This window comes from Amblyraja radiata, chromosome 39, assembly GCF_010909765.2.
Source record: "Amblyraja radiata isolate CabotCenter1 chromosome 39, sAmbRad1.1.pri, whole genome shotgun sequence".
Lineage (NCBI taxonomy): Eukaryota > Metazoa > Chordata > Chondrichthyes > Rajiformes > Rajidae > Amblyraja > Amblyraja radiata.
The window spans coordinates 7,515,975-7,542,266 of NC_045994.1; the positions used below are offsets into that span (position 1 = coordinate 7,515,975).

The window sequence follows — 26,292 nt, forward strand, 5'->3', positions numbered from 1 at the left end:
ATATGTGTGCGTGTTATACACATTTTCTACAGAGAGTGTGTGCCTTTAAATAGCAGCTGACACATCCTGTCTCAACGGTGCCCTCCTCTAATCCTCGTTCATTGGTCGTTCGGCGTCACCGTTACAAGCAGCGTCTGCTGCATTGATTGCTCGCCTGGCTCATCAATCACCTACAACGCGCCCGGCCCCCGCTGTCTGTTTAAAAGGAGCCGGAGCGATGGCTTGGAATTCTTGAAACAACTTATCAATCGAGGTGCGACTGCTGGCTCGGCGCATCGAAAGAATAAAGAGGCTTCCAACCAGGTAATAAAAGACGGGGGTCTCCCTGCTGACGCTGGGATTAAACTGTAGGACTGATGTGTCTTTAGCTGAAGTCTGGACCCAGGGAGAAAAAGTGAACGCGCAGTAATGTCACGGGTTTCCCTGTGAAATTAACATATCTGTGTGTCTCTGGTTCACGTTGGTCTCGGGAAAGAGGAGATCTCCCGTTGCAAAGACACTTATTGCTTTCTGAAAATTGTATGTTAAGCAACTGCAGCTGACTGGCTCTGCAGTAAATACCAAGGGTGGTTTTAATTTTGGTTTGGGTGGGTGGGAGGAAGAGTTAACCGTTCAGTAACCAGTCCCGATGCTGATGTTCTCTCCTCTCCTGCTTTGTGGAGCTGAGGTTAACGGAGGTTGTCCGTTGCCCAAGGGTTGCATAATACTGGCAGCGGCGGAACCATACAGCTCTTGCTTGCTGCGGCTTAAGCAGGCCCGCGACACCCGCAATACACGAACTCGCACAAATAATATATGTAATAATTCTGAAGGAAAAAAAAATCAAGAAACGAATACTGGTGCCAAACAAACAAACAAAAACTGCCCCCCTGCGCTGGGGCGAAGAGGCAGAGAATTGGGAATCTAGGCACATGGACATTTTAAGGGAACATTCTTTGAGCCCACCAATGTTGCCTTGGTCCCAGTTTAAAAATAAATAAAAGTGCTGTCGTTGTTTTAAAAATAAAACAAAAAATGAACTAACTGGCTGTTTGTGTTTGGTGGCGCTGTGAAAATTATCTCCCCCCCCCCCCATCCCCAAAGCAGCAGCTGCATATTTGCATCTTGCCTGCTGTCCGCCTTAGACCCCACTGACTCCGTGGGGAGGGGAGGGGGGTGGGGGGGGGGGGGTACATTGTGGTGCTGCCGCTGACAGCTGAGCGGCGGCCCCTGAGATTGTGAGGCAATACTTCGGGCACAGAAGGGCCTCTGTTGATTGAAAGATAAGGCACCCAAAACATCCAGCCCACTGCGCCCTTGAAAGGTGGCGAGTTACTCCAGCACTTTGTGTCTTTTTTTAGTCTGCCTGCATCTGCACGTTCGAGTCCCGTTCCTGACCCGTGGTTGGTATTGGTTTATAAAAGGGTTGGAAGCCGCATTCGAAATACCGATTGTTGGATCGAGTGTAAAGAAGGGGCCCGATCCGAATCATCACCGATCCTTGTCCTCCAGAGATGCTGCCTGACCCGCTGAGTTACTCCAGCACTTTGCGTTAAATACATTACCTTTATTTGTAAAGGTAGGAGCGGGGTACTGATTGGGGATGATCACATTGAATGGCGGTGCTGGCTCGAAGGGCCGAATGGCCTACTCCTGCACCTATTGTCTCTTATCTATTTCTACACTGATGTTTCTAATGAGTCTAAATAAGTCTGACCCTAAACGTCCTCTGTCCATTTCCTCCAGAAAAATTCCTCACCAAGTTCCTCCAGCACTTTGCTCTTTTTTTCATGATTCCAATTCCAACATCTGAAGTGTTGGGTTTTCCAACGATTCACTTATAGTTCCTTCCGTCCCCACCTCTGCACTGAGGATCCCAATATTGCTGGCGTAACTTGATGGATCAGGCAGCACCCCTGGACAACATGCATAGGTGACATTTTAGGTCGGGGTTCTTCAGACTGAAGGATCAAGTGAGCTTTCCTGATCACTGAACCCAACAGTGGTTAAAGAGTAGACATCTTGTCGCTTTACCTCTTTTCACCGCCTCCTACGTGACCCCACCACTCGCCATCTCCTCCCCTGTCTGCTTTCCGCAAAGACCGCTCCCTCCGTAACTCCCTTGTCAATTCTTCCCTTCCCTCCTGCACCCCCTCCCCGGGCACTTTCCCTTGCAACCGCAAGAGATGCTACACTTGTCGCTTTACCTCCCCCCTCGACTCCATTCAAGGACCCAAGCAGTCGTTCCAGGTGTGACAGAGGTTCACCTGCATCTCCTCCAACCTCATCTATTGCATCTGCTGCTCTAGATGTCAGCTGATCTACATCAGTGAGACTAAGCGGAGGCTTGGCGATTGTTTTGCCGAACACCTCCGCTCGGTCCACATTAACCAACCTGACCTCCCGGTGGCTCAGCACTTCAACTCCCCTCCCATTCCAAATCCGACCTCTCTGTCCTGGACCTCCTCCATGGCTAGAACGAGCACCACCGGAAATTGGAGGAGCAACACCTCAACTGCCTGCTTGGGCAGTCTGCACCCTAGCGGCATAAACATTGAATTCTCCAATTTCTGGTAGCCCTTGCTGTCTCCACCCCTTCTCAGATCTCCCTCAGCCCTTGGGCTCCTCTTCCTTTTTCCTTTCTTCTCTCCCCCCCCCCCCCCCCCCATCAGTCTGAAGAAGGGGTTCGGCCTGAAACGTTGCCTATTTTCTTTGCTCCATAGATGCTGCTGCACCTGCTGAGTTTCTCCAGCACTTTTGTCTACCAACTGTGGTTGTAGTCATATTGTTCACCTCTGTGCTACATCCCCAAACGTATGATCCTTCCCCTTTCCCTCCAAGCATCCAGTGAAATATCATCAATCTTTGTCTATATATTGCAGGTCCCTACTTATACGCAAGGTGGGAGCACCAACAATGGCTCACCTTCTCAAGGGCAATGAGGGGTGGGTAGTAAATACTGACCTTGTTCTGTCTGGAAGCAGGTTAAAAAAACATAGGAGTGAAAGTTAATTTGGTTTATTACGGCTAGATCACAGAGTCAGCAGCTCGCCCTCTCACACACAGAATGGACCAGTGCACACTCATTGAATGCAAGTCCACACTAATCAATAGGGACAAAACAGCAGAAAAAGACAGGCTGCCTGCAACGTATAATGATGCCTTGTGTTCAGGCCAGGACTTCAATGTGATTCAATGTCAGGCAAGAAATGACAAATGACTTTGGGGATTCCAGCCATCAGTCGGTCCCACTCCCCCACCCTCGAGACTCTTGCTGTCTCATTTCAATGTCGTCTGATAGGCAGTGTTTGCTCAATTAATTCTGTTCCACCGAGCTGACTTGAGCAAGAGGTTTTTTTGGGGGGGGGGGGGGTGGGTGGTAGTGATTCTGCTTTAAGGAGAAGAACACAGTCCTCTGAAAGTCCCTGGCAGATTGGGGCTGGGAGTCAGCACTGCTAAGATAGGCTCGTTCTCAGAGTCTGTGGAGGACGTGTCTTGGCTCGAATGCCAGACGCAGCTGGGACAACGGATTACAACAGCAGTCGAGCGACAGCAGTGAGGCAAGGTCGACCGTTTCCCTTAAATTATCGGAAGATGGTTGGCAAATGAGGATCTGAAAGCCTCGATCGTTTGTCCATCTCAAACCAACTGCAAGGCTGCCACTGGGTTTGAGCCCCCCCCCCCCCCTGCCCCCTTGCCTTTTGTTCTTTCTTTTTCCAAACTAATTTCCCTTTCCTTTAGTCTGGGTTGTGTGGTCTGCATAACACTTCCAGCCACGGCAGCACAGGGAAGCAAAGTGTCTCTGTTACTCGATTTGCAGAGGGTTGGGCAAATTTAAGGCAGGGTTTAAATCTCCACAAAAGCTGGAAAATTCAGATAGTTTAAAAAAACATTTTTTTTTTAAATAGAAACACACAATCTGGAATATAAGTATCAGTAACAGTAGCCATGAGACAACTAGATCATCTTCAGTATACATCTGGTTTGCACATGTCCTTCATGGAAGAAAATCCGCTATTCCTTTTATGTGACTGCAGGCCCAGAGCAATGTAATGGGTCCTGGCAACTCGTTCTGTTCAAGGGACTTGGGGACAGTCAATAAGAGCTGAAGATAGACACAACATGCTGGAGGAACGCAGCAGGACAGGCAGCATCTCTGGAGAGAAGGATGACACTGAGTAATAACTCTGGCACTGGCTCTGGCCACTTAAATCAGCTGCCCTGGACATTTTATCACTGTTTTTATTTTTATTTTAATGTTGCTGTTTTTACCTGTTTTTAAACTATTCGTACTGTTTTATCTGGAACGGGATTTTTTTTAATTGTTTTTATTTTATGCGTGAAATGTTTAAGTTTTATGTGGGATGCTCCGGTATTCCCTGGGAAATTTCTTCTCATTTTGCACTGTACAACTGTTGCTTTGGAAGATGACAATAAAGGATGATGATGATGATGAAAAAAGGAATGGGTGACTCTTCGGGTCGAAACCCTTCCTCAGACAGTGGAGGGACAATAAGAGCTGGGCTGGTTGGCAATGTCCATTTCCCTTTCACGCGTAGCTGTCTGCAGATTAGGCTGCTCTGCGTTTATCGTTCGTGTGGGTTTTGACGAGGTCCTGTCATGGGATGGCTTCTTGGTCACACGCTGCATTAGTTCAACACCCAACTTTTGCAACATCCAAATCTTGCTGTGGCAAGGGACAGGGGGCTGAACCTACTTGTGTCAATACTTTTGCCTTGCATGAGAACAAAGAGAAATACCAGAGTGCAGAATATAGTGCTCGAACATTGTAGTTTTACAGTTACTGCAAAGAGCAGATTAAAAACAAAATCACAAGGGTGAAGTTTGAGGTAGGTTGAAAGATCAAGACTACACCCCTAAGCTTAGAGAGGGGTGTTGCTAGTAGGAGAAAAGCTGTTCTGTCATCTGGTGGTATGTTTACAAGCTTTTGTATCTACTGCCCAATGGGAGAGGAGTGAAAGAAGGAAAAACAATATATTTAAGGCAGTCAATAATAAGGCCACAGATTGCTATTATACTTGGTTGAGTTTAGAAATGCAGCATGGAAACAGGCCCTTCAGCCCACCGAGGCTGCACTGACCAGCGTTACCCCACGCATTAGTTCCGTCCTACACAATTTACAGAAGACAATTAACCCATAAACCTGCACGTCTTTCGAGAGTGGGAGAAAAGCAGAACTCCCGGAGAAACCACACATGGTCACGGGGAGAATGCACAAACTCTGTACAGACACCACCCATGGTCAGGATCGAAACCAGTTGCTGGTCATGTAGTGAAATGTCCCCTTGACAATGATCTATAGGCAACAGGAAGTGCAAAGCCATTGTGGAGAGATAACTAGCCTGGATCATTTTTCTTGTAAGGTTTATGACTGTATGGCAACTTGCTCTCAAAATCCCAAACAACAGCTGCTGGAAATCTGAAACCAAACTGAAAATGGCATGTCGGGCAGCACCTGTGGAATGAGAAATGGTTATTATTCCTGGCTGAGCGCACTTTGTCCTCTTTTCCTTTCCATAAGTACCGCCTGACCTACAGAGTGCTTCCAGCGTTCTGTTGCCCCCAATCTGACAATGTCTAGTTTCTTGCTCCTGACCCAAGTTTGCAGGATCACAGCACTTGAGCACCCAAACCTGGCCGTGATAGAAAGGGGTGGCTGCACTGTAAGAGATACTGTGTTGTGTAGGGAAGAACTGCAGATGCTGGTTTGCATCGAAGATAGACACAGCGGGACAGGCAACATCCCTGGATAGAAGGAGTGGGTGATATTTCGGGTCGAGACCCTTCTGAAAAAGGGTCTCAAGCCGAAATTTCACCCATCCAGAGATACTATGTTTGACATCCTATCTGCAGATATATGCATTCATGGTGACAGTGGCATTATTTAAGGGACATTTTGGATATGGAGGGAAATGGATTGCATACAGAGAGTTAAGTGTTGATCGTGATATCATGTTTGGCAGATGTGTTGAATGTGCAAACTCCACTGATAATGTCATTGGTCCATTGAGCAGTACAATGTAGGGCTGAGGGTGAAAGGAAAGGTTGGTGCTGGCTAAAATGAAGATCTTCAACAATGGTATCGGCTCCTGGAAGACTCGTTCAGAGTTGTGATATTCGTAGAGAAAAGTCACACTGGCAGATACCTGGGGGCTTTGTGCCCACCATTGTTTCCATCCTCTCAAAGTGCCATCTTTTGTGTCTTTCTCCCTAGAGCCTGCTCGTGATGACAGTCCCACCCATGATGGAGGACCCTGTGCGGATAGGGGAGGACAAGTACATTCCCAAGTGAGTCTCCTGGCCAGAGAGTTGGCTCGATGCTTACTGACCATGTGTTGCAGCCATTTGTATATGCGTGGGTGGTGGAACGAACAGAGGCTGTGGATGGAATGTTAATCACCAGGGGTGTCATACGATGGCAGCCTCTGTCAACAATCTGTCTGTTTTGTCTTTTTGTTATTTTTGGACTGTTTAAAAAGTATGTTTTAGGAGGTTTCTTAGTCTTTTTATGTGGGGGAAGTGGGGAGGGTAAGGGGGAAACCGTTTCTCAGTCACTTCCTGGTCCAGGATGTGTCTATTCTTCAAATCGCGTTTAACATTCCATCCTCGTGGCCTACCATCTGGATTGGCACGGCCTTTCCTGCCAGAGACTGACCAGAGCTTCAACAGCGGCGCAGCACTGATTTACCATCTCGGAGCGGGCGATGCCTTACTGGGGATCGCCGTGTTGAAGCTCCGGAGTGTTGGGCCTGCTGCTTTAACATCGTGGGGCTGTGGTTGTGGAGCTTCCAGCCGCGGGCGGCGCTGACTTTAACATCGCCGAGTCCTGGGGTCCCTTTGCTGAGGGCCGCCAGTGTTGAATCTCCGCCCAGCTCAGCCTGTAGACTTCGGGAGCCGCAGCCTCCGGTAAGAAGTGGCCGTTTCGGAAACTCCAAGCCGCTGAAAATAGTCTTGCATTCCGACGTCGGAGTTCTGATCATCCCAGCGAGAGGGCCTGAACATCGGGCCGCCGTAGCGACGACTGCGGTGGACTCAAAAGACCCTGACCACGGGTGAACAATGAGGAAGATGACTGAAGTTTATTGCCTTCCCTCACAGGGGGAACGTTGATTCCGCTGAATGGGGGATGCTCATGTTAAATTCTATCGTGTGTTGTGTTTTTTATTTGTATGTCTGTATGGTAACTCAAATCTCACTGTACCAATTGGTGCATGTGACAATGAATGTAACTTGAACCTAATTAACAGGATTGCTTTATCCTGGGTGGTGTTGAGCTGAGCCTGAATGTAACAGTTGCCCTCACCATGTATCTGGATGGACATCCATAGCTGGGAATCATCTCAGCCCCGGCTACTGTAAGGTTGTTTCCTTGGATTGGAGGGATTAAGAGATGAGGTCTCGGTCTCACACTGAGAAAGATGTGTCCCTCACAGTTGCAATGAAGAGAAACCCCTCTGTTTCTTATAATGCCTTGTTTGCAATCTTAAGAAACGTCTTATAGAAAAGTTAATTATGAAGACAATGGGTGGGGTGGGGGGTTGACAGGAAAGTTGGGGCTGGACTATCTGATTCAAAATAACAAAACAAATTCCAGCAAGATTTTCAAAATCAAATATCTTGGACAGAACTGCAGATGCTGGTTAAATCGAAGGTAGACACAAAATGCTGCCATGCTCAGCGGGCCAGGCATCATCTCTGGAGAGAAGGAATGGGTGATGTTTCGGGTCGAGACCCTTCCTCGGACTGATGTCGGGAGGGGGCGGGACAAAGATAGAACATAGTTGGACACAGTAAGACTAGTGGGCAAATTGGAGGAACAGCACCTCGTATTCTGCTTGAGTAGTTTACACCCCAGAGTATGAACATTAACTTCTCTAACTTCAGATAGCCCGTGCTTTCTCTCTCCATCCCCTCCCCCTTCCCAGTTATCCCACGTCTTACTGTCTCCAAAATTCTGACGGGCATGCTACTGTTTAACAACTTTAGGCTTTAGTTTAGATATAGCGCAGAAAAAGGCCATTCGGCCCACCGAGTCCACACTGATCAGCGACCCCTGTGTACTAGCACTTTCATACATACTAGGGACAACTTACAATTTTACTGAAGCCAATTAACCTACGAACCTGCACGTCTTTGGAATGTGGGAGGAAACCGGATCAGCCAGGGAAACCCCACGCGGTCACATGGAGAACGTGCAAACTCCGTGCAGAGAGCACCTGTATTTGGGATTGAACCTGTGTCTCTGGCGTTTGTAGGTTGGAGCTCGGACCGTGTGGAGTGTGACCTCTCCCAGGCAGTGAACACTGAAGCGGAGGGGAGCAGCTGGCTCTTTGTTTAATTATAACCGGGTTAATGTCATTGTTCAAGGTCCTCTGCTCTGGGACTTGTTTTCTGTGACAGTGCGGACCAGTTCCTTAAAGCAGAGTTTTCAGTTCCCCTTTTCATTCTGAGCTCACAGTGGCGTCTGTAATCACAGGCCCGTGCTTTTGAATCATGAGCTCCGTGTGACAAGCCTTTGCAAAGTACAGACTGAAAACTGATCAAGCAACTCCATAGGCTGCCCTTTGTCTGGTCCCTGACTCCATGGCAACAGTTGACATCAAAGACTTGACCGTTTCTTCTTTTAACAAATTCTTGAAACCACAAACCATTTGATATTCATGCCTTGTAATCCTGACTTTTTTTTTTTTTGCGTGCCCATTTTAAATTGTTGTATCACTGGTGGCTACGTCTTTACTGCTCCTTTACTCCAAGCTTTGAAACTGTCTCCAAAAACCATGGCAGCTTTCCTAATATTTCCTTAGTATCTGATTCTGCCCATGTGAAATGTTTTCGATGCATTGTTGCTGTTTGAACTTTGAATCGTGGAGTAGAATAACATTTGCTGTGCGACAGGAATGAGTGGTGTGAATGGGTGCAGAAGAACACTGGGAATTAGTGGCCTTGCTGTGGTGGGAAGACCACAACTGTTTGTAGCTCAGCTAGAGTAAAGATATGTTTAACATTTAGAAGCAAAGAACTGCAGGTGCTAGTTTACACCAGCACTTTGTGGCTATCTTTGGTATAACTCAGCGGGTTGGACAGCATCTCTGAAGAAAAACGATGGGTGCTGTTTTTGCTGCCATTGCTGTTCCACCATCATCCCTGCTAGGGTCCCTTTCCAGTCAACTTTGGCCAGCTCTTCCCTCATGCGGTCCCCGTGCTCAGCTGCATAATACTGACACATTCGATTTCATCTTCTACCTCTCTCAAATTGCAGGTTAAATCTTGTATTGTGGTCACTATCTCCTAGTGGTTCTTTACCTCGAGTTCCCTTGTCAAATGTGATTAATTACACAACATTACACTCAGAATTGCCTTTTGCCTGGTTGGCTTCACTACAAGCTGCTCAAAGAATCCACCGTGGAGGCACTGTGCAAATTCCTTTTCTTGGGGTCCAGTACCAACCTGATCTTCCCAGTCTACCCATGCCCACTATACTATTGCCTTTCTTGGATGCCATCATCTGCAGCACTTTGGTACTTCCACCTATCACCCAACCTCTGTCACTATGTCCACCCATCCCTCCTATCAACCCCTCAGCTGGGATCCATTTGCATCTCCCCTTACTAATTTATACTGGCCATCTCCCCTCAGCTTTTTCAGTCCACATTAAGGCCCAGGACCCAAAATGTTGTCCGTCCATCCCCCACCACAAATGATGCTCACACATAGATCCTTCCTCCAGCTGGCATGGGTTTTTTCTGGATGCATGTTCTGACCCAAAACTTGACTATTCCAGAGATGCTGCCTGATCTGCTGAGTTACTCCTATTTTATTTATTTTTTTGTCTTCAATGGGCTGGCAATTTGTTTGCTCTTGCTGCATTCAAGGCACCACATGAATATAATGTGTTATTGTCTATGCGTGAACAAGACTACCCTGTCACCTCTACAGGCTAAATAATTGGGTGCAGAGCAGTATGTGCTGGATGTACAAATCTTCTGTTCCCTTCTCTCCAGTGACGCTGCCCGTTTTGAGTTAAACCAGCATTTTCTATCTACCTGTCTGTTCACTTCTGCAGTCGCAGTTACATTGTGCTTCATATGGTTAGTGGTGAAGCTGGGATGTGTGCTGCTACACTTTGGGATGCGAAAGACAAAATAACTAGCAGTGTGGAATAATGTTGGCGTGTTGTTGAGATGATGGAGGTGAGGGTATGAATAGTTTTCAAATTGGGGATAAATGTTGAAATAGAAGCATTTCCTAGACTGTATTTGGTGTCATCAGGAGACTCGGGGGGGGGGGTCCATGGGGAAATGGGTCTGACACTGTGACAATTAAAGGGGTACCTACATCTCCAATGGTGCTGTCTCTATCCAAGCCTCTGGTTGTCCCAAAGTACTTTCCAAGCTTCTTGTTATAATGCAATACACCACCCGAGTTGGACAGAGCAAGCATTTGCATAATAATTCAATAATGGCAAGCTTTATGTTTTAATTGTGGTGCTGATTGGACAAATATTAGCCAGGGCACCAGGGTGCACTCTAGATATGTTCTGTGGAAGTGTTATGATTCATTTACTTTGTTCTGAGATGCTCACCAGGGCCACAACTTTGCTCCTCGGAGGAACTGGTGATGGTGTTGCGCTCCCTCTGTTCTGCACAGTTAATGCCTGGTCTCTGGAGAGTAACGTTACTCTTGGAAGGGAGGCTGGCAGCTGCTGAGACCTCTGCTGTGACACGGTGGTTGTACCCAATGGTATGAACACTGAATTCTCCAACTTTGGGTAACTCTCTTCACCACCCCCTCCTCCTTCTCTGTGCCTCACCAGGTGTACATCCAATTCATGGTGTTCTCCGACAATCGTGATCACGGGGATATAACCACAAGATCTGGGACTGTCATTTAAAACCTAAGTTAATAAGCAAATAAGGTTAAGGCTGTTTCTTCTCATTCCTAGGAAGGAGCTCCTGGGCCACTTGAAGATGTACAACTATTACCATGAGGGGCAGACAGCTCAGCTTCGTCACAGGGAGGTAAGCTCTCCTCAGCACGGTTCACCCTCTCCCAGCTAACAATGGTCTATTCTACATTTTCCTTCATCTCCATTTCTTTTTAATCTCTTACTACTTTATCTCTGTAACTCCCTCTCCCCTGACGTTCAGTTTGAAGACGCGTCTCGACCCGAAACGTCACCCGTTTCTTTATCCAGAGATGCTGCCTGTCCCGCTGAGTTACTCCAGCATTTAGTGTCTATCTTTAAATGCAACTGGATTGATGACGGTGAGGTGTGGTATTTAACCTGCATTTGCACACTTGGTGAATCTTTGTCCTTCATTCATTTAGTTTAGAGATACAGCGTGGAAACAGACTCTCCGGCCCACCGGGTCAGCGCCGATGAACAATCCCCATCCACTAACATTATCTTACACACTAGGGACAATTTACAATTTTACCAAGCCAATGAGCTTTCAAACCTGTACATCTTTGGAGTATGGGAAGAAACCAGAGCACCTGGAGAAAACCCACACAGGTCATGGGGAGAACGTACAAACTCTGTATAGACAGCACCCTTATCGGGATCGAATCCGCGTGTCTGGCGCTGCAAGGAGCAACTCGACCACTGCACTACCACTGCTGACAGGGCCAATATGGTCACCCATTCTTAGATTCCCTTGAAGTTTTGGTCAGTGAAGATCTTGAACATAGTCCTCCCACGGGCACCTCTGAAAGTGAGTGAGTGACTCATAACTGTCTCAGTGGTTCAGAGGGAACTGCGCACACAGTGTGAATGGATATAGAACAGAAAATCGTCAAGCTTGTGGAATGGGGGTTGGATGAGGGATGGTAATGAAATTTAATGTATATAAATATGGTGGTAATTTATTTCTTCGGGAAGCATAGAATGGGGAGAAACTAAAGGGCCCAATTCCAAATGGAGATACAAGAGAGGTCGTGGGATATAGAGGAGGCAAAGCTGCAGATTTTAGGATCTTCAGCAAAACTAAAGTGCTGGAGAAACTCGGTGGGTTAGGTAGCATCTGTGGAGGTAATAGACAGATTACTCTTCTGTCAACAGTCCATTCCTTCCACAGATGCTGCCTTGCCTGCTGTGTTCCTGAACACTTTGATTATTGAAAATGTGTTTTGATTTATTTTTAACCACTCTACATATAGAAAGTAGGTTAAAGAGCGCCTTGGCTTTGGGAATAGTGGCAAAAGCAAGTAAGTCATGGCCGTCCTTTATGAAATGCTGGTTTGGCTTCAACCGGGGTATTGTGCCCAGTTCAGGGCACCACACTTGGCCTCCTTCAGTGTTAAGCCAGGATCCAAGGAAAGGGTTACAAAGCGTGGCCAATTAATTGATGAACTGAGCAAAAAAAAAAAGGCTTCCTGTTCACTGTGCTGCTGACACGCCTTGTGAATTTGTGGTGGTTTCTATTTTAAACATGCTGCCTGCGATGAAAAGCAGAACAAGCAGCTTCAAGCCACTGACGACTTTGCCCAAACCTCTCAGATCCATGCTGCCTCGCCTACTATGGGTACAAACCAGGCTACCAACTTCCTCTCTAACTGCCCCCCACCCACCCCCTTCCTGTGAAAAACTGAACATTGAATTCTCCCAATTTTGTTAGCCTTTGCTGTCTCCTCCCCTTCCTATCTCTCCCTCAGCCATCGGGCTTCTCATCCTCCTTTTTCCTTTCTTCTCCTTTCCTCCTACATCTTAAAGACATGCAGCTTTGTAGGTCAATTGACCTCTAAATTGCATTTGCTGTTTGGGGAGTGGATGGAAAAAGTGTGCATAGTGTGAATGGTCAATGTGGACTTACTGGGCCAAAGGACTTGTTTTCACCTCTAACCTCCATCTATGCATTGAATTAAGAAAACTGAGACACTCTCTTATTCTTGCAAAATCTTCCAGGGACTGCTGGAGACAATGTGTCAACACTGTTCTCGTGCCTTCTCCCTGTAACCTTCAACACTCTTGCTAATCATGAACCTATCTCCGCCTTAAAAATACCCTCTGACTTGGCCTCCACCACTGTCAGTAGCAATGAATTCCACAGTTTCACCACCCTCTGGCAAAATAAATTCCTCCTCTCCATTCTAAAGGTGTCCTTTTAATCTGAGGCTGTGCCCTCTGGTACTAGACCCCTCATCCTAAACTCCAGTGAGTACAGGCCCAGAGCCATCAAATGCTCCTAGTGCGTCGATCCAGTTGGGATGGGGGTGATTCTCTGAAAATGAGTATTGTGGAAACAAAGAATGTGCTCTTCACCATCAGGAGGAGGAGGAGTTGATCATTGAGGGTCTCCTGAACATCTCGTGGGGCCTGCGGAGGCCAATCCGGTTACAGATGCAGGACGACAACGAGCGAATCCGGCCCCCACCCTCTTCAACCTCCTGGCACTCTGGGTGCAGCGTGGAGACACAGAGGTAGGTGTTCAGCACGGTGGCGCAGCTGTAGAGTTGCTGCCCAACAGAGCCGGAGACCTGGGTTCAATCCTGACTGTGGGTGCTGTCTGTACGCAGTTTGTACATTCTCCCTGGGACCACGTGGGTTTTCTCCGGGTACTTGGGTTTCCTCCCGCACTCCAAAGACGTTAATTGGCTTCTGTAAATTGACCCTAGTGTTTAGGATGGTACAATTCGATTGCTGGTTGGCGTTGAATTGGTGATCCGAAGGGCCTGTTTCCATGCTGTATCTCTAAGGGGGGTGGGGGGGGGGGGGGGGGGGGGGGGGGGGGAGAAGAGTCTGTTCCTTTCTGGGCCTGGAAGGGCAGCAACAGAAGGTGGAGATAAGGGGCACTTGTTGGAAGCAATATCTGTTTCTCGCTGTGGGGTCGGTTTTGTGGTTAATTGAACTCCAGATCCTGACCGGCTGTTTGAATCATTGGTTTCCTTCTCTTTGCTTTCCTCTTCCTCAGGCCAACTAAGTTGACGTGGGTGCTGCCAGACATCAAGGTGGACGAGTTGGACAGTCCACCTGAGACCAGTGGTTCTACTGCACCTGATGATGCTGGTAAGCCTGCTCGCAATGCAGCGGATGCATTGGGTCAACTTGCCATTCACACCTGGACATCATAAGTGATCATAAGTGATGGGAGCAGAAATAGGCCATTCGGCCCATTAAATCAACTCTGCCATTGAACCATGGCTGATATATCCCTCCCTCCTAACCCCATTCTCCTGCTTTCTCCCCATAACCTCTGACACCTGCGATGTCCATGATGTTTAATCTGGTTCCTGCAGTTAAATTTGGTTTAGAGATGCAGCATGTAAACGATGCAGCATCAACCCACCAAGTCCACACTGACCATTAATCACCAATTGACACTTGTTCTCTGTTATCCCCTATCTGATCCACTCCCTACACACTGGTGGTAATTTAACCTACCAACCCATGCGGGCCAGTGGTAGGGCCTGTTTCCATGCTGAATATCACTGGTGAGGTGTTGACCAAAACTGAACTCCATACTCTAAATGTGGCCTCACCAATGTCTTGGACTGCAACACGACTTCTCTACTCTGACTGATGAAAATGCTCTGTACACTCTGAGCCAGTGAAAGCCTACTCTGTTGCTCCACCAGATGCGCAGGACAGCGGCTCCAGTGACCTGTGCAGCTCGCAGCTCATGCGGACAAAGAGCGACGCTGGCGTCCTCAGGAGGGACAAGTTACGGACGGCGGGCGACCAGCGGAGGCTCAGACGCCACCGGTTCTCCATCAACGGCCACTTCTACAACCACAAGGTAACGGCACAGCTCCCTGCAGTGTTACAGCTGTCCCTCATTGCCAGTGTTCACTGAGCACGGGGCCATCTGAAACTGAGCTGTCTCTTGGTTTGTGAAGTCTGGTGGAATACTTGCTTGGAGCCTTTAGCCTGTCTGCAAATAACATCCTTCTGAGAAAGTCTTTGACCTGATACATTTGCAGGGCAATCGCTCTATAAAGCCTTGAGTGCACTGGGCATAAACGGAGTGGCGAGGAGAAAGGCCATCAAGAACACCACAGAGGCAGCGGAGAAGGCCTCGAGATGGCTCTGGATCAGGAGAGGAGGTCCATGGGGAGGAGCGAATGCCACCTGAACACAAGTCGTGGTCTGATCAACCACGGCTGGGTCGTCTGGGTGAGGGTGTCTGAAGTTGAAAGACCCGAAACACCCAATGACCCAGGTTACATCACTGATGATGTGTTCAGGAGCATCTATCGATGTATTTGTATCAATCACTTTTTTTTTTCTGCAGGTGCTGAGTGTTGCGATGGTTTTCTGTTTGTGTTTGCTTTCTTTTTAAACCCTTGTCTGTTTCATTACACTTTTTTTTGGCCCTCATTGTAGGGTCCTGCCAATTAAATTGCAGATCTTGGGAGATTATAGCACATGATACATAGATGAACTCTCCAGCTCAATTACTGGGCTGCCTTGATGGGGAAACATTAGATGTGCCGAATGTGTTAGAAGTTTAAGGTGTCTCCACAGATGCTACCTGACCCGCTGAGTTCCTCCAGCACGTTGATTTGCTCAAGATCCCAACATCTGCGATTCCTTGGGTCTCCAAATTAAAATTGTGCCTTGGCACTTGCTTATGCTCACTGTTCCATGAAGAAAGTCCACCTGGAGTGGTGTACGGTCTTGTTGATATTGGAACAGGATGAGGCAATTTGACCCTCCATGCCTCCTCCAGCCAGCTGTACCATGCATGCTCTAACTTTCACCCCATATCAACTGACAACTTTGTGCTGGTATTGATGATAAAATTGCAATGGATTAAGATGTTTTAGCTATAGTAGGGGATTTGAGAATCAAAGGCCCAGAATAAAGAACCAAGGACATAGATGTAAGGGGAGGATAGTGTGTGTGTGTGTGGGGGGGTGGGGGAGATTTAATAGGAAACTGAGGGGTGACATTATAACACAAAGGGTGTTGGGTATATGGATCAAGATGCCAGACGACGTAGTTGAGGCACGTACTATCGCAACGTTTAAAACATTTAGACGGGTATTTGGATACCACAGGTTTAGAGGGGTATAGGCCAAACGCAGGAAGGTGGGACTAGTGCAGATGGGACATGTTGGCTGGTGTGGGCAAGTTTCCAGTTTGTCGACTCTGAGTAGCTGTGGAAGAGTTCCGCATTTCCACCACCCTCTGTTTCCTAACCACTTCTGTGAATATTTTTGTTCTACTGTGCTGCATTGTTCTGGTGCCAGCCAATGGGGAAGTGCTCCAGTCACCATTCATTGGCATCAGTTTATGAAGGGCATGTGCTTCACCAGTGTGGTTAATCCTGGCAAGTGCTGCCACCCTCTGGAGGAAACAAGTACATGTAAGGCATTGGAACTGGGTTAGAGACTGAATTGTTTTTCACTTCAGACACTTCTTGACCTGGAAGGGGAACCACAGGTGTTTTCTCTCAGGGGCAGAGTCTAGGACTAGGGGGGGCGCAGCTTGACAATGATAGGCTGGATATTTGGGCCTGAGATTCTTGATTAGTATGGGTGTCGGGGGTTATGGGGAGAAGGCAGGAGAATGGGGTGAAGAGGGAGAGATAGATCAGCCATGATTGAATGGTGGTGTAGACTTGATGGGCTGAATGGCCTAATTCTGCAATAATCACATGAACTTATGACCTGATGAAGCGAAACATCTTCACTCAAAAGGCAGTGAACCTTTGGCATTATCTTCCCCAATGGGGCTGTGGGTTTAAATATGTGTTTTCATTCAAAACAAAGGTAGGTTTTGGGCAAAATGAGCATCGAGGGATAGGGCTACAAAAATGTCTTGTAGGTCGTCTATAATTTGGTGAATGGCAGAGCAGGGCTCAATGGGCTGGATGGACAAGTGACTACATCTTTTTCCTTTTCTCACATCCCCTGTACCACCTCCCTCCTCCCCGCTCCTGCACTACACTGGTTGAAGTGCCCTGATCCAAAACGCCACCAATCCATGTTCTCCGGTGAAGCTGCCTGACCCACTGAGTTGATCTAACACTTTGTTTGTAAGTCGGCATCTGTGGTTACTTGTGTCTACAATGTACTCCTACATCTTGGCTTCACCCCTAAACTGTCTTGGCAACTCGGCTCAACCCCAAATGTGAAGGAATCTTCTCCAACTGAACAATTCATAGTTAAGGCATGCACTTCCATTGAGTCCATCCTTGTCCCAGGCCAACTGCACCTAAGCTAGAGGGGGTTGTTCGCTTGTCTGTACCATTATATTAAAAAAATAAATAAATAAAAATAAAAAATTTTGTTGGACTCTCCTTCAGTCCATGCGAAAAATATTACTTGTCACTTTTTTCCAGATACCCACTCAGTAAAGCTGTGAGCACATGTTCTGAGATGCACTGCCCACCTCTCACACTACTTTGTGCTAATCAACTTGCAGAACGTCTTTAACTTTTTAAAAACTAAGTTGTTGCCCTGTTTGCAAATGCTTCCCACCCTTGCCTTCCTCATTGCTGTAAATTCCTCCAGCTCTACAACTTCCAAGATCTCTGCAATCATTCATATCTGGCATCTCGCCTGTGCTGCAATTTGATTGCCCTGCCGTTAACCCTTTCGGCTGCTGAAGCTGAAACTGCTCGAATCCTGGATCACTCCAATCCTCCGAACCCACCCTCTTTGAACAGGCTCTGCTCTGTAGTCTTTTATGGCTGCCTGTCAAGTTAGCTGCCCCCACTGACTTGCAGCAGCAGTAATCCAGGTTCAATCCCCTCCTCTGCTCCAGCATGGAGTTTGTGCGTTGTCCTTGTGAATATATGGGTTTCTCCAGAGCTCTCCGATTTCCTCCCACGTCCTGAAGGCAGGTAGGTTAGTAGTTTAGAGATACAGTGTGGCAACTGGCCCTTTGGCCCATCAAGTCCCCTCTGACCAGTGAACACCCATCCACTAGTTCTGTCCTACACCTGAGGGACAATTTACAATTTACAGAAGCCAATTAACCTACAAACCTGTATGTCTTTGGAATGTGGGAAGAAACCACAGAGAATATTTAACAGGTCAAGCAACATCTAGTGAGAGAAGTCTGAAGAAGGGTCTCCACCCGAAAGATCACCATTCCTTCTCTCCAGAGATGCTGCCTGTCCCGCTGAGTTACTCCAGCATTTTGTGTCTACCTTCGATTTAAACCAGCATCTGCAGTTTTTTTTCCCCCCTACACATTGATGGAGAGAAGCTGGGAGAATGTTTGAGTCTGAAAAGTAATTGAACTGAAATGTTGGCACAAAGTCGAATAATTCAGCGGGTCAGGCTGCACCTCTCCAGAGACTCACTCCAGACTCGCTGAGTTACTCCAGCGCCCATTGTAACCAGGACCCGCAGTTCCTGGTTTCTGACCTGAAATGTTAACTGTTTGCCTCTTCACAGATGCAGTCTGATCGGCTGAGTATTTCTGGCAACCTATTTCATTTCAGATTACTGGCTTCTGCAGTTTTTGCTTGACAATATACAGTAAATGCTAGCTATTGTTTTAGTTTGAGATGTTGAAGGCTCTTCTGCATTGCTCTTGGGCACACTATCTGACTGCATCCATACCATATAACCATATAACAATTGCAGCACGGAAACAGGCCATATCGGCCCTTCTAGTCCGTGCCGAACACGTATTCTCCCCTAGTCCCATCTACCTGCACTCAGAACATAACCCTCCATTCCTTTCCCGGCCATATAACTATCCAATTTATTTTTAAATGATAAAATCGAACCTGCCTCCACCACCTCCACTGGAAGCTCATTCCACACAGCTACCACTCTCTGAGTAAAGAGGTTCCCCCTCATGTTACCCCTAAACTTCTGTTCCTTAATTCTCAAGTCATGTCCTCTTGTTTGAATCTTCCCTACTCTCAGTGGGAAAAGCTTATCCATGTCAACTCTGTCTATCCCTCTCATCATTTTAAAGACCTCTATCAAGTCCCCCCCCCCCCCCCCCTCAACCTTCTGCGCTCCAAAGAATAAAGACCTAGCTTGTTCAACCTTTCTCTGTAACTTAGTTGCTGAAACCCAGGCAACATTCTAGTAAATCTCCTCTGTACTCTCTCTATTTTGTTGATATCCTTCCTATAATTAGGCGACCAAAATTGTACACCATACTCCAGAATTGGCCTCACCAATGATTTATACAATTTTAACATTACATCCCAACTTCTATACTCGTCATTCATGATGATTCCAGCAGGCTCGTCTGTAACTAGGTGCTTTGTGGGGCAGCACAGCAGTAGGGTTGTTTTCCTGCACCAGAGACCTAGGTTTGATCCTGATTTGGTGTTGTTTGATCTAGTTTTGGTGCTGTCCTTGCCGAATTTGTACATTCTCTCTGTGACTGCATGGGGTTTTCCCCAGGTGCTCCAGGTTCCTCCCACACTCAAGACGTAAGGGTTTGTAGGTTAATTAGCTTCGGTAAAATAGTAAATTGTCCCTAGTGTGAAAGATAGTGCTAGTGTATGGGGATAGCTGGTTGGTGCAGATTAGGTGGGCTGAAGTTTGTGTTGTATGTCCCTTAAGTGTGTAAGTGGTAACTGATGCTCACAGGGTTGGCATAGTGTGATCTGCCAGCTAGATGTGTGTGTCTCCTTCACAAAGCCTCTCATGGAACTTTTATTTTGCAGACGTCTGTCTTCACCCCGGCTTTTGGCTCTATCACCAACGTCCGTATCAACAGCACCATGAGCACTGTTCAGGTGCTCAACCTCCTCCTCAACAAGTTTAAGGTAAGCTCGTTGATCAGGCTGTAAACTGAGACTTTGACTATATTAGCAAGACACACTATTCCCTTTTTCCCTGACTCCTGAAGCCACTGCTGGCTGTTTAACATCATCTGCCTCCATTCTCCATGAACTCCTGCCTATTCTGTACCCCACTGCTTGTATCCAATCCCATTTGTTTTCTTAATCCTGCTAATTTCCTGAAGAGTGGTGAACAACCATGTGGTGCGTACACTTCCCTTACAATTGTCAATAAACACCACAATTGTCCATGCATAGACAACAGACCAAGTATTGATTAGTGGGATTGGCATATAAAGTTTATTTATGGTGATCATGGACATAGTGGGCAAAGGTGGCCTGTATGATTCCAAGACATGATTGTTCAGTTTATTGTCACGTGTACCGATGTACAGTAAAACGCTTTTTGTTGCATGCTAACCAGCCAGTGGAAAGACAATACATGATTACAATCTATCTATTTGCAATGTATAGATACCTGTAAAGAGAATGACAGTGCAAGGTAAAGCCAACAAAGTCTGATCAAGTTCTTGCATCCGCTGCTCTAGATGTCAGCTGATCTACATTGGTGAGACCAAGCTGAGGCTTGGCGATCGTTTCGCCGAACACCTCCGCTCGGTCTGCATTAACCAACCTGATCTCCCGGTGGCTCAGCACTTAAAACTCCCCTTCCCATTCCGTATCTGACCTCTCTGTCCTGGGTCTCCTCCATGGCCAGAGCGAGCACCACCGGAAATTGGAGGAACAGCGCCTCGTATTCCGCTTGGGGAGTCTGCATCCTGGGGGCATGAACATTGAATTCTCCCAATTTTGTTAGGCCTTGCTGCCCCCCACCCTTCCTATCCCTTCCTCAGCCCTCGGGCTCCTCCTCCTTTTTCCTTTCTTCTCCCCACACCCCCCCATCAGTCTGAAGAAGGGTTTCGGCCCGAAACGTTGCCTATATCCTTCACTCCATAGATGCTGCTGCACCCGCTGAGTTTCTCCAGCATTTTTATGTACCTCTGATCAAGGATAGTCTGAGGGTTATCACAGAAGTAAATAGTGGTTCAGCACTGCTCTCTGGCTGTGGTAGGATGCTTCACTCCTAAATGGCTACCTTTTCATTTTGAAACTTTTCTTTCTTTGTCCTGTTCCTCAACCAGGGAAACATCTCTACTGCACGTGGCATATTGATCCTTTGGTTTTGTAACTTGCACTTCAATCTTTCTCATTCTTTTTAAAATCTGGAGAATACAGGCATCTGTTCTCCTCCATGACAAGCCTACAGGCCAGGAGCCAGTTTGGTGAATCTTCAATGCACTCACAACACAATACAGTATATCCTTTGAGGAATATATAAAGATGGCAAAGTACTTCCACCATTAAGGCGATCTACAGGAAAGGCAACCAATATTGTGTAAGACCTACATCACCATGGCCACGCTCTCTTCTCACTACAACCATCAGAACTAAGATGGAAGAGTCTGAGAACTGCTACCTCGAGAAGAATAACTTCTTTCATTGGAAGCATCCGGTTCCTAAACCACCCTGCGCAACCTTATCTCAACATCAAACCACTACAGACTTTGCACTGCTTTAGTTGCTCCACATACTTTGGTTTTTGCACTATCATAGTCCAGATCACTAGAATAACTAATCATTTAATGTATTTATTTTGGTGCTGTTGCATCTAATGTGATCAGGATTAGAACGGATGTCAAGGGTTATGGGGAGAAGGCAGGAAAATGGGATTAGGAGGCAGAGATCAGCCATGATAGAATGGCAGAGTAGACTCTATGGGCCGAATGGCTTAATATATTCTACTCTTATAACTTGTGAAGCTGCAGTCCTTCTGTTTCATTTCCATTGCATATGACCATAAAACACTCTTGCCTCCAAGTAAGAAAATAAAAACAGCTCCAGTTAGTCTTGTAGACCCTCTACAAATGCAAATATTTGTGAATGTGACGAAGAAAATGATTTTGATTGGAACTTCAACAGTCTCTCTATTCGTTTTCAGATTGAAAACAGCTCTGATGAGTTTGCACTTTACGTTGTTCACGCCAGCGAAGGTGAGTTGGTGACTGATGTTTGTGCCGTCTGTACAAATGTCTTCTAATAGCACAAGTATTTATGCTGGTAAACACATTCCCAGAGACTGAAGTGGTGGTTATTATCTAGAATGCGATTTCAGACGAGAGTGGTGCAGCTGGAACAAACGCTGCCTCTTAGTGCAATCTGTAAAATAAAACATCTTAGAAACATAGATACTAGTGGCTGTAAATCACCCCCAAGTGTGGAGATTGGTGGTAAATGGTTATGTGGACAAATAAAATTGGATTAGTGTGAATGAGTACTGGATAGCTGGAGTGGAAAATGGGTTCGAGTGGTTTGTTTCCATGTAGTATGATTCTGAGCATTGCAAGCACCAGGTCTGATATCCTACAGTCACTGGGCTTGGGGGCTGAGTTTTTGGGGGCTGAGTTCCGTGTGACAGCTGCCCATTTACTTCCTGGGAGTATTAAAGCATTAGAAATAGAATATTGTTTTGATGGCAGAAGGAATGTATTGATTAACTGGTACTTCCATTATAAATGTTTGTGACCAGATTTTATTATTTTTGAGGGGGAAAAAATATCTCAAAACCTCAGTAATTTTTCTACCTTGTCTATTCATTAATTTTGCAGAGAGAACAAAATTGAAGGATTCGGACTATCCGCTCATTGCCCGCATTCTTCAGGGGCCGTGCGAGGCGATATCCAAAATCTTTCTGATGGAGAAGGACCTGGAAGAGGTCACGTATGATGTACGTTACTTCAACAACCTGAACTGTAATTTGAGCTCAAGGGGGCCCTCTGGAGTTGAACATGTGCAATTACCTCAGCTATCCCATTGTGAATGCTGGTTAACTGGACCAGTTGGATTGCCACTGATGCCTTGGGAATATTGTTAATTCAATGGAAAGGGTTTGAAGTTTTTCCTCTTCTCCGCTCTTATTCAGGTTGCTCAGTACATCAAGTTTGAAATGCCAGTTCTTCAAAGCTTTATCGTAAAGCTGAAGGAAGAGGAAGACCGCGAAGTAAAAAAGTTAACACGCAAGTGAGTTCCATGCAACTTTTCTTGCATTCTATTAATCGAGCGTTGCCTCTGCACCAGGGAATCTTTTTATCAACACTGTCTTTGCATAAGATGAAGGATGAGGGGGAATCTTATAGAAACGTATAAAAGGACTGGACAAGCGAGACTGGACAAGCTAAAAAGGACTGGACAAGCAGGAAAAAATGTTCCCAATGTTGGGCGAGTCCAGTACCAGGGGCCGCACTTAGAATAAAGGGGAGGCCATTTAAGACTGAGGTGAGAAAAATCTTTTTCACCCAGGGAGTGTGAACTTGTGGAATTCCCTGCCACAGAGGGCAGTGGAGGCCAAATCACTGGATGGATTTAAGAGAGAGTTAGACAGACCTCTAGGGGCGAGTGGAATCAATGGATATGGGGAGAAGGCAGGCACGGGTTCTTGATTGGGGACGATCAGCCATGATCACAATGAATGGTGGTGCTGGCTCGATGGGCCGAATGGCCGCCTCCTGCACCTATTTTCTATGTTTCTAAGATGGAGACTAAGATGTTTTCTTTTACAGATACTCGGTGTTGCGAGCAGTCATCGAGACTCGTGTACAGGAGCTGACTGAGTCCTGGGCACAGATATGAGATTTGTTCTAGCCGATGGAACGATTGCCACAAAGTAACTTTGGGCCAATGTTCATTGTTGTTGGCACCTGGGTGATCAGAGACTACGCCTACCCTCAAACGAGGTATTCATACCCCATTCACATCCTCCCCTGCGGCAATATAATGTGCAAGGGCTCCAGAATAACATTGCTAACCCTCTTGGATTGCCCTGGAGATGAAGAAATTGAGTGAACAACCTTCAGGACTCTTCTGAGTGAAACTCGGGAGGAAAACATTTAAAATATTTTTCCATTTTTCTCTTAACACATTTTTGTTTATTAGTTGGAGAAATATAGAAGCTGGGGCAGACAAAAGAATAGATAAACTGCTTGTTTCAAATTGAGATGGGAACCTAGGGAGACCTGATGATGGATGTATCAAGTAACCAAATGGTGGCATGAAGAGGGTGGGATAATTTGGTCTTCAGCTCTCTCTCTCAGTGATGGAACCTCCAAGGAGATATCTCAATCATTGCTGGCAACTCTAGTTCTGAATCTTCCCAGGATTTTCCTCCCGCAAATTATTCGTTTATTTTTAATAATTAAGGGCAGGCGAGATGCCTGGGAATCTCTGGAACACGACCATTTGTGAATCCCTGTTACGAAAGCAAAAATGTTTTATTGAAATGGAAGCACAAGTAAGATTGGAGAATTATTTGCAGCAACGACAGCTTGTGATGACAGAATGCTCTTGGTCTTGCATTTGAAATGTTTAAGTTGTAACTATTGATGAAAGAAATCTAGTTGATCTGTCTGCCCTCCCTGCTCTTTTCATTCTTTATTGTTACATATTGTCCAGTTGACCTTTGCTTCCTCACCCCTGGTTCATAAGGCCATGGGCCCGTCCCACATCAGATGGTGTTGTCAATAGACAATAGGTGCAGGAGTAGGCCATTTGGCCCTTCGAGCCAGCACCAATTGTCATTTGGATGAGGTCTTGTCTCTCTCTTTCTCTCAGGTAAATTCCATGGTTGTGAAGAGCATGGGAACTCTATTTGTCCTAGGTCAGTCTTTATCTCTCACTCGAGGTCACCAACATTATCTGATCATTATTGCATTGTTGGTAGGAGTTAGAGTTCAGTTAGTTGCTGTATTTCCACTAAGTCCAATGGTTTTGGGTCTGGTAACGAATCATTAAGTTTGCATATTGTCTCTCTCTTGTACATGAGCATTTGTTTTTCTCATTTGTGGTAATGTAAAAGAATTACCCAAGACAGGCTTGCTTCTCCCAATAACTGTTGTACACCTTCTTTACACTCATTCATACTATTATAGGCACAGGGGTGGATTTAATGGATGACAGCCCTGTTCAGTACCACTGGCTCTCAGTGCCCATGTATAATAGAGAGTAAACAGGTTTTTGCCAGTGATATGAGTGTTAAGATATCGGCCAATTGCTGACTTCATGTAAAAAGCACACAATGTTTCATTCTGAATACAATTGCACTTTTGATGTTTGTGATCCAGTGTTGGACTTGAGATGGAGAAATCTGATTTCAAACAAATGTTCTTGAAGTATTCGGGTCTGAACTTATCACAATTAGCTAGAAACTGATTTTCAAAAACAAAATGGTTGCAAATAGTCGGGTTTATTTCCCCTTTTTTTGGGACATGGTTTTTTTTTGTTTTTTTTTGCAAGGTTAGTGTTTTAGTTCATTAACGAAGCAGTATGATTATGAAGAATGACTGTGGTAAGTTTTTGGTACAGTTGTATTATCAGGGTGCAGATTTGCAAGGCAAACACTGAGTCTTGCCATTGATGATTCCGGAAAGCACAGATGTAAACGGCCAAAGTTGCTCCTGAGGTGAAGGGAGTTTGCACCACTGGTCCGGCGGGGAAAAAAAGGTGTCGCGCTAAAGTCCCAGTTGGATGTATAAAGCTTGCAGACGGCCGGCTTTTTTGCTGTACCCGTTTCAGAAGTTGCTGTAGTTGCACTTCAGTAATTGTGTTCCTTCATTGTTGCGTTCCTTGTCTTGAAGTGGTGTCGTGTTTAATCCTGAGTGAACAAATGAATTGGCTATTTGCCCTAGTCTTGGTGCTGACTCAGTCCCTGGGCAGTGATTCTACTCGAGTTGAAATGGTGTTTAAAATAAATAAAATCTATTTTTCTGTCTTGCTATTCCACACACAATTCAGTAGCTAAAACCTGTGGAGCTATTTTTTAAAAGAATGCAGCTGAATAAAGTCTTCATGAATTAACATTAACTAATGTGACTTTGACTTCTTTGTGATGGGGGTGAGGTATGGTCATGAACGCACAATTTTGCTGCCCTTGTGGCAAGCAACAAGATAAATAGTGAACCAATGGGTTTTGATTGAAATAGCTGAAAATAGAACAGTAAGCATAGGAACAGGCCCTTCAGTCTTTTTTTTTGCCGACAATTATGATTACTGAACTGATCTCATCTGCCTGCCATGTGATTCATATCCTTCTGTCCTGCACTTCCATGTGCCTTTCTAAAAAATCTCTTAAATGCCAATATTGTATCTGCCTCTACCACCCTTTGCTTATAATTTTAAAAATCTTTCTCTGCATATCTCCATTAAACACTCACACCCCCTCTCATCTATTGAGCTATGTCCTCTAGTATTGGATATTTCCACTCGGGATTAAAGTTCTGACTGTCTACCTTATCTATGCCTCTCATAATTTTATATACTTCTATTAATTCTCCACTCAACCTCTGAGTGGTTCCACAGAAAACAATACAAGTACGACAAACCCTCCCTGTAACTGAAACCCTTAAAACCCAGGCTGCATTTGCCATCTTTACCATCCAGGACCAAGAGTGAAAAACTTTGTATGCTATCCAGTGAAATAATACCATACATGAGTGCAATCGGTGAGACCAAGCGTAGGTTTGCCGATCGCTTCACCGAA

General features: G+C 46.0%; 1 protein-coding gene across 1 annotated transcript; it reads left to right on the plus strand.

Moving 5' to 3' along the window:
- Positions 1–170: 170 nt before the first annotated feature.
- Positions 171–25,616, plus strand: rassf2 (Ras association domain family member 2). Its single transcript, XM_033014090.1, has 11 exons — positions 171–303; positions 6,215–6,288; positions 10,943–11,018; positions 13,268–13,419; positions 13,911–14,005; positions 14,575–14,735; positions 19,587–19,688; positions 21,703–21,754; positions 22,370–22,488; positions 22,684–22,781; positions 23,321–25,616. Exons 2-11 carry the CDS (start codon positions 6,227–6,229, stop codon positions 23,388–23,390), a joined length of 987 nt encoding a protein of 328 aa, XP_032869981.1. The 5' UTR covers positions 171–303; positions 6,215–6,226; the 3' UTR covers positions 23,391–25,616.
- Positions 25,617–26,292: the final 676 nt, after the last annotated feature.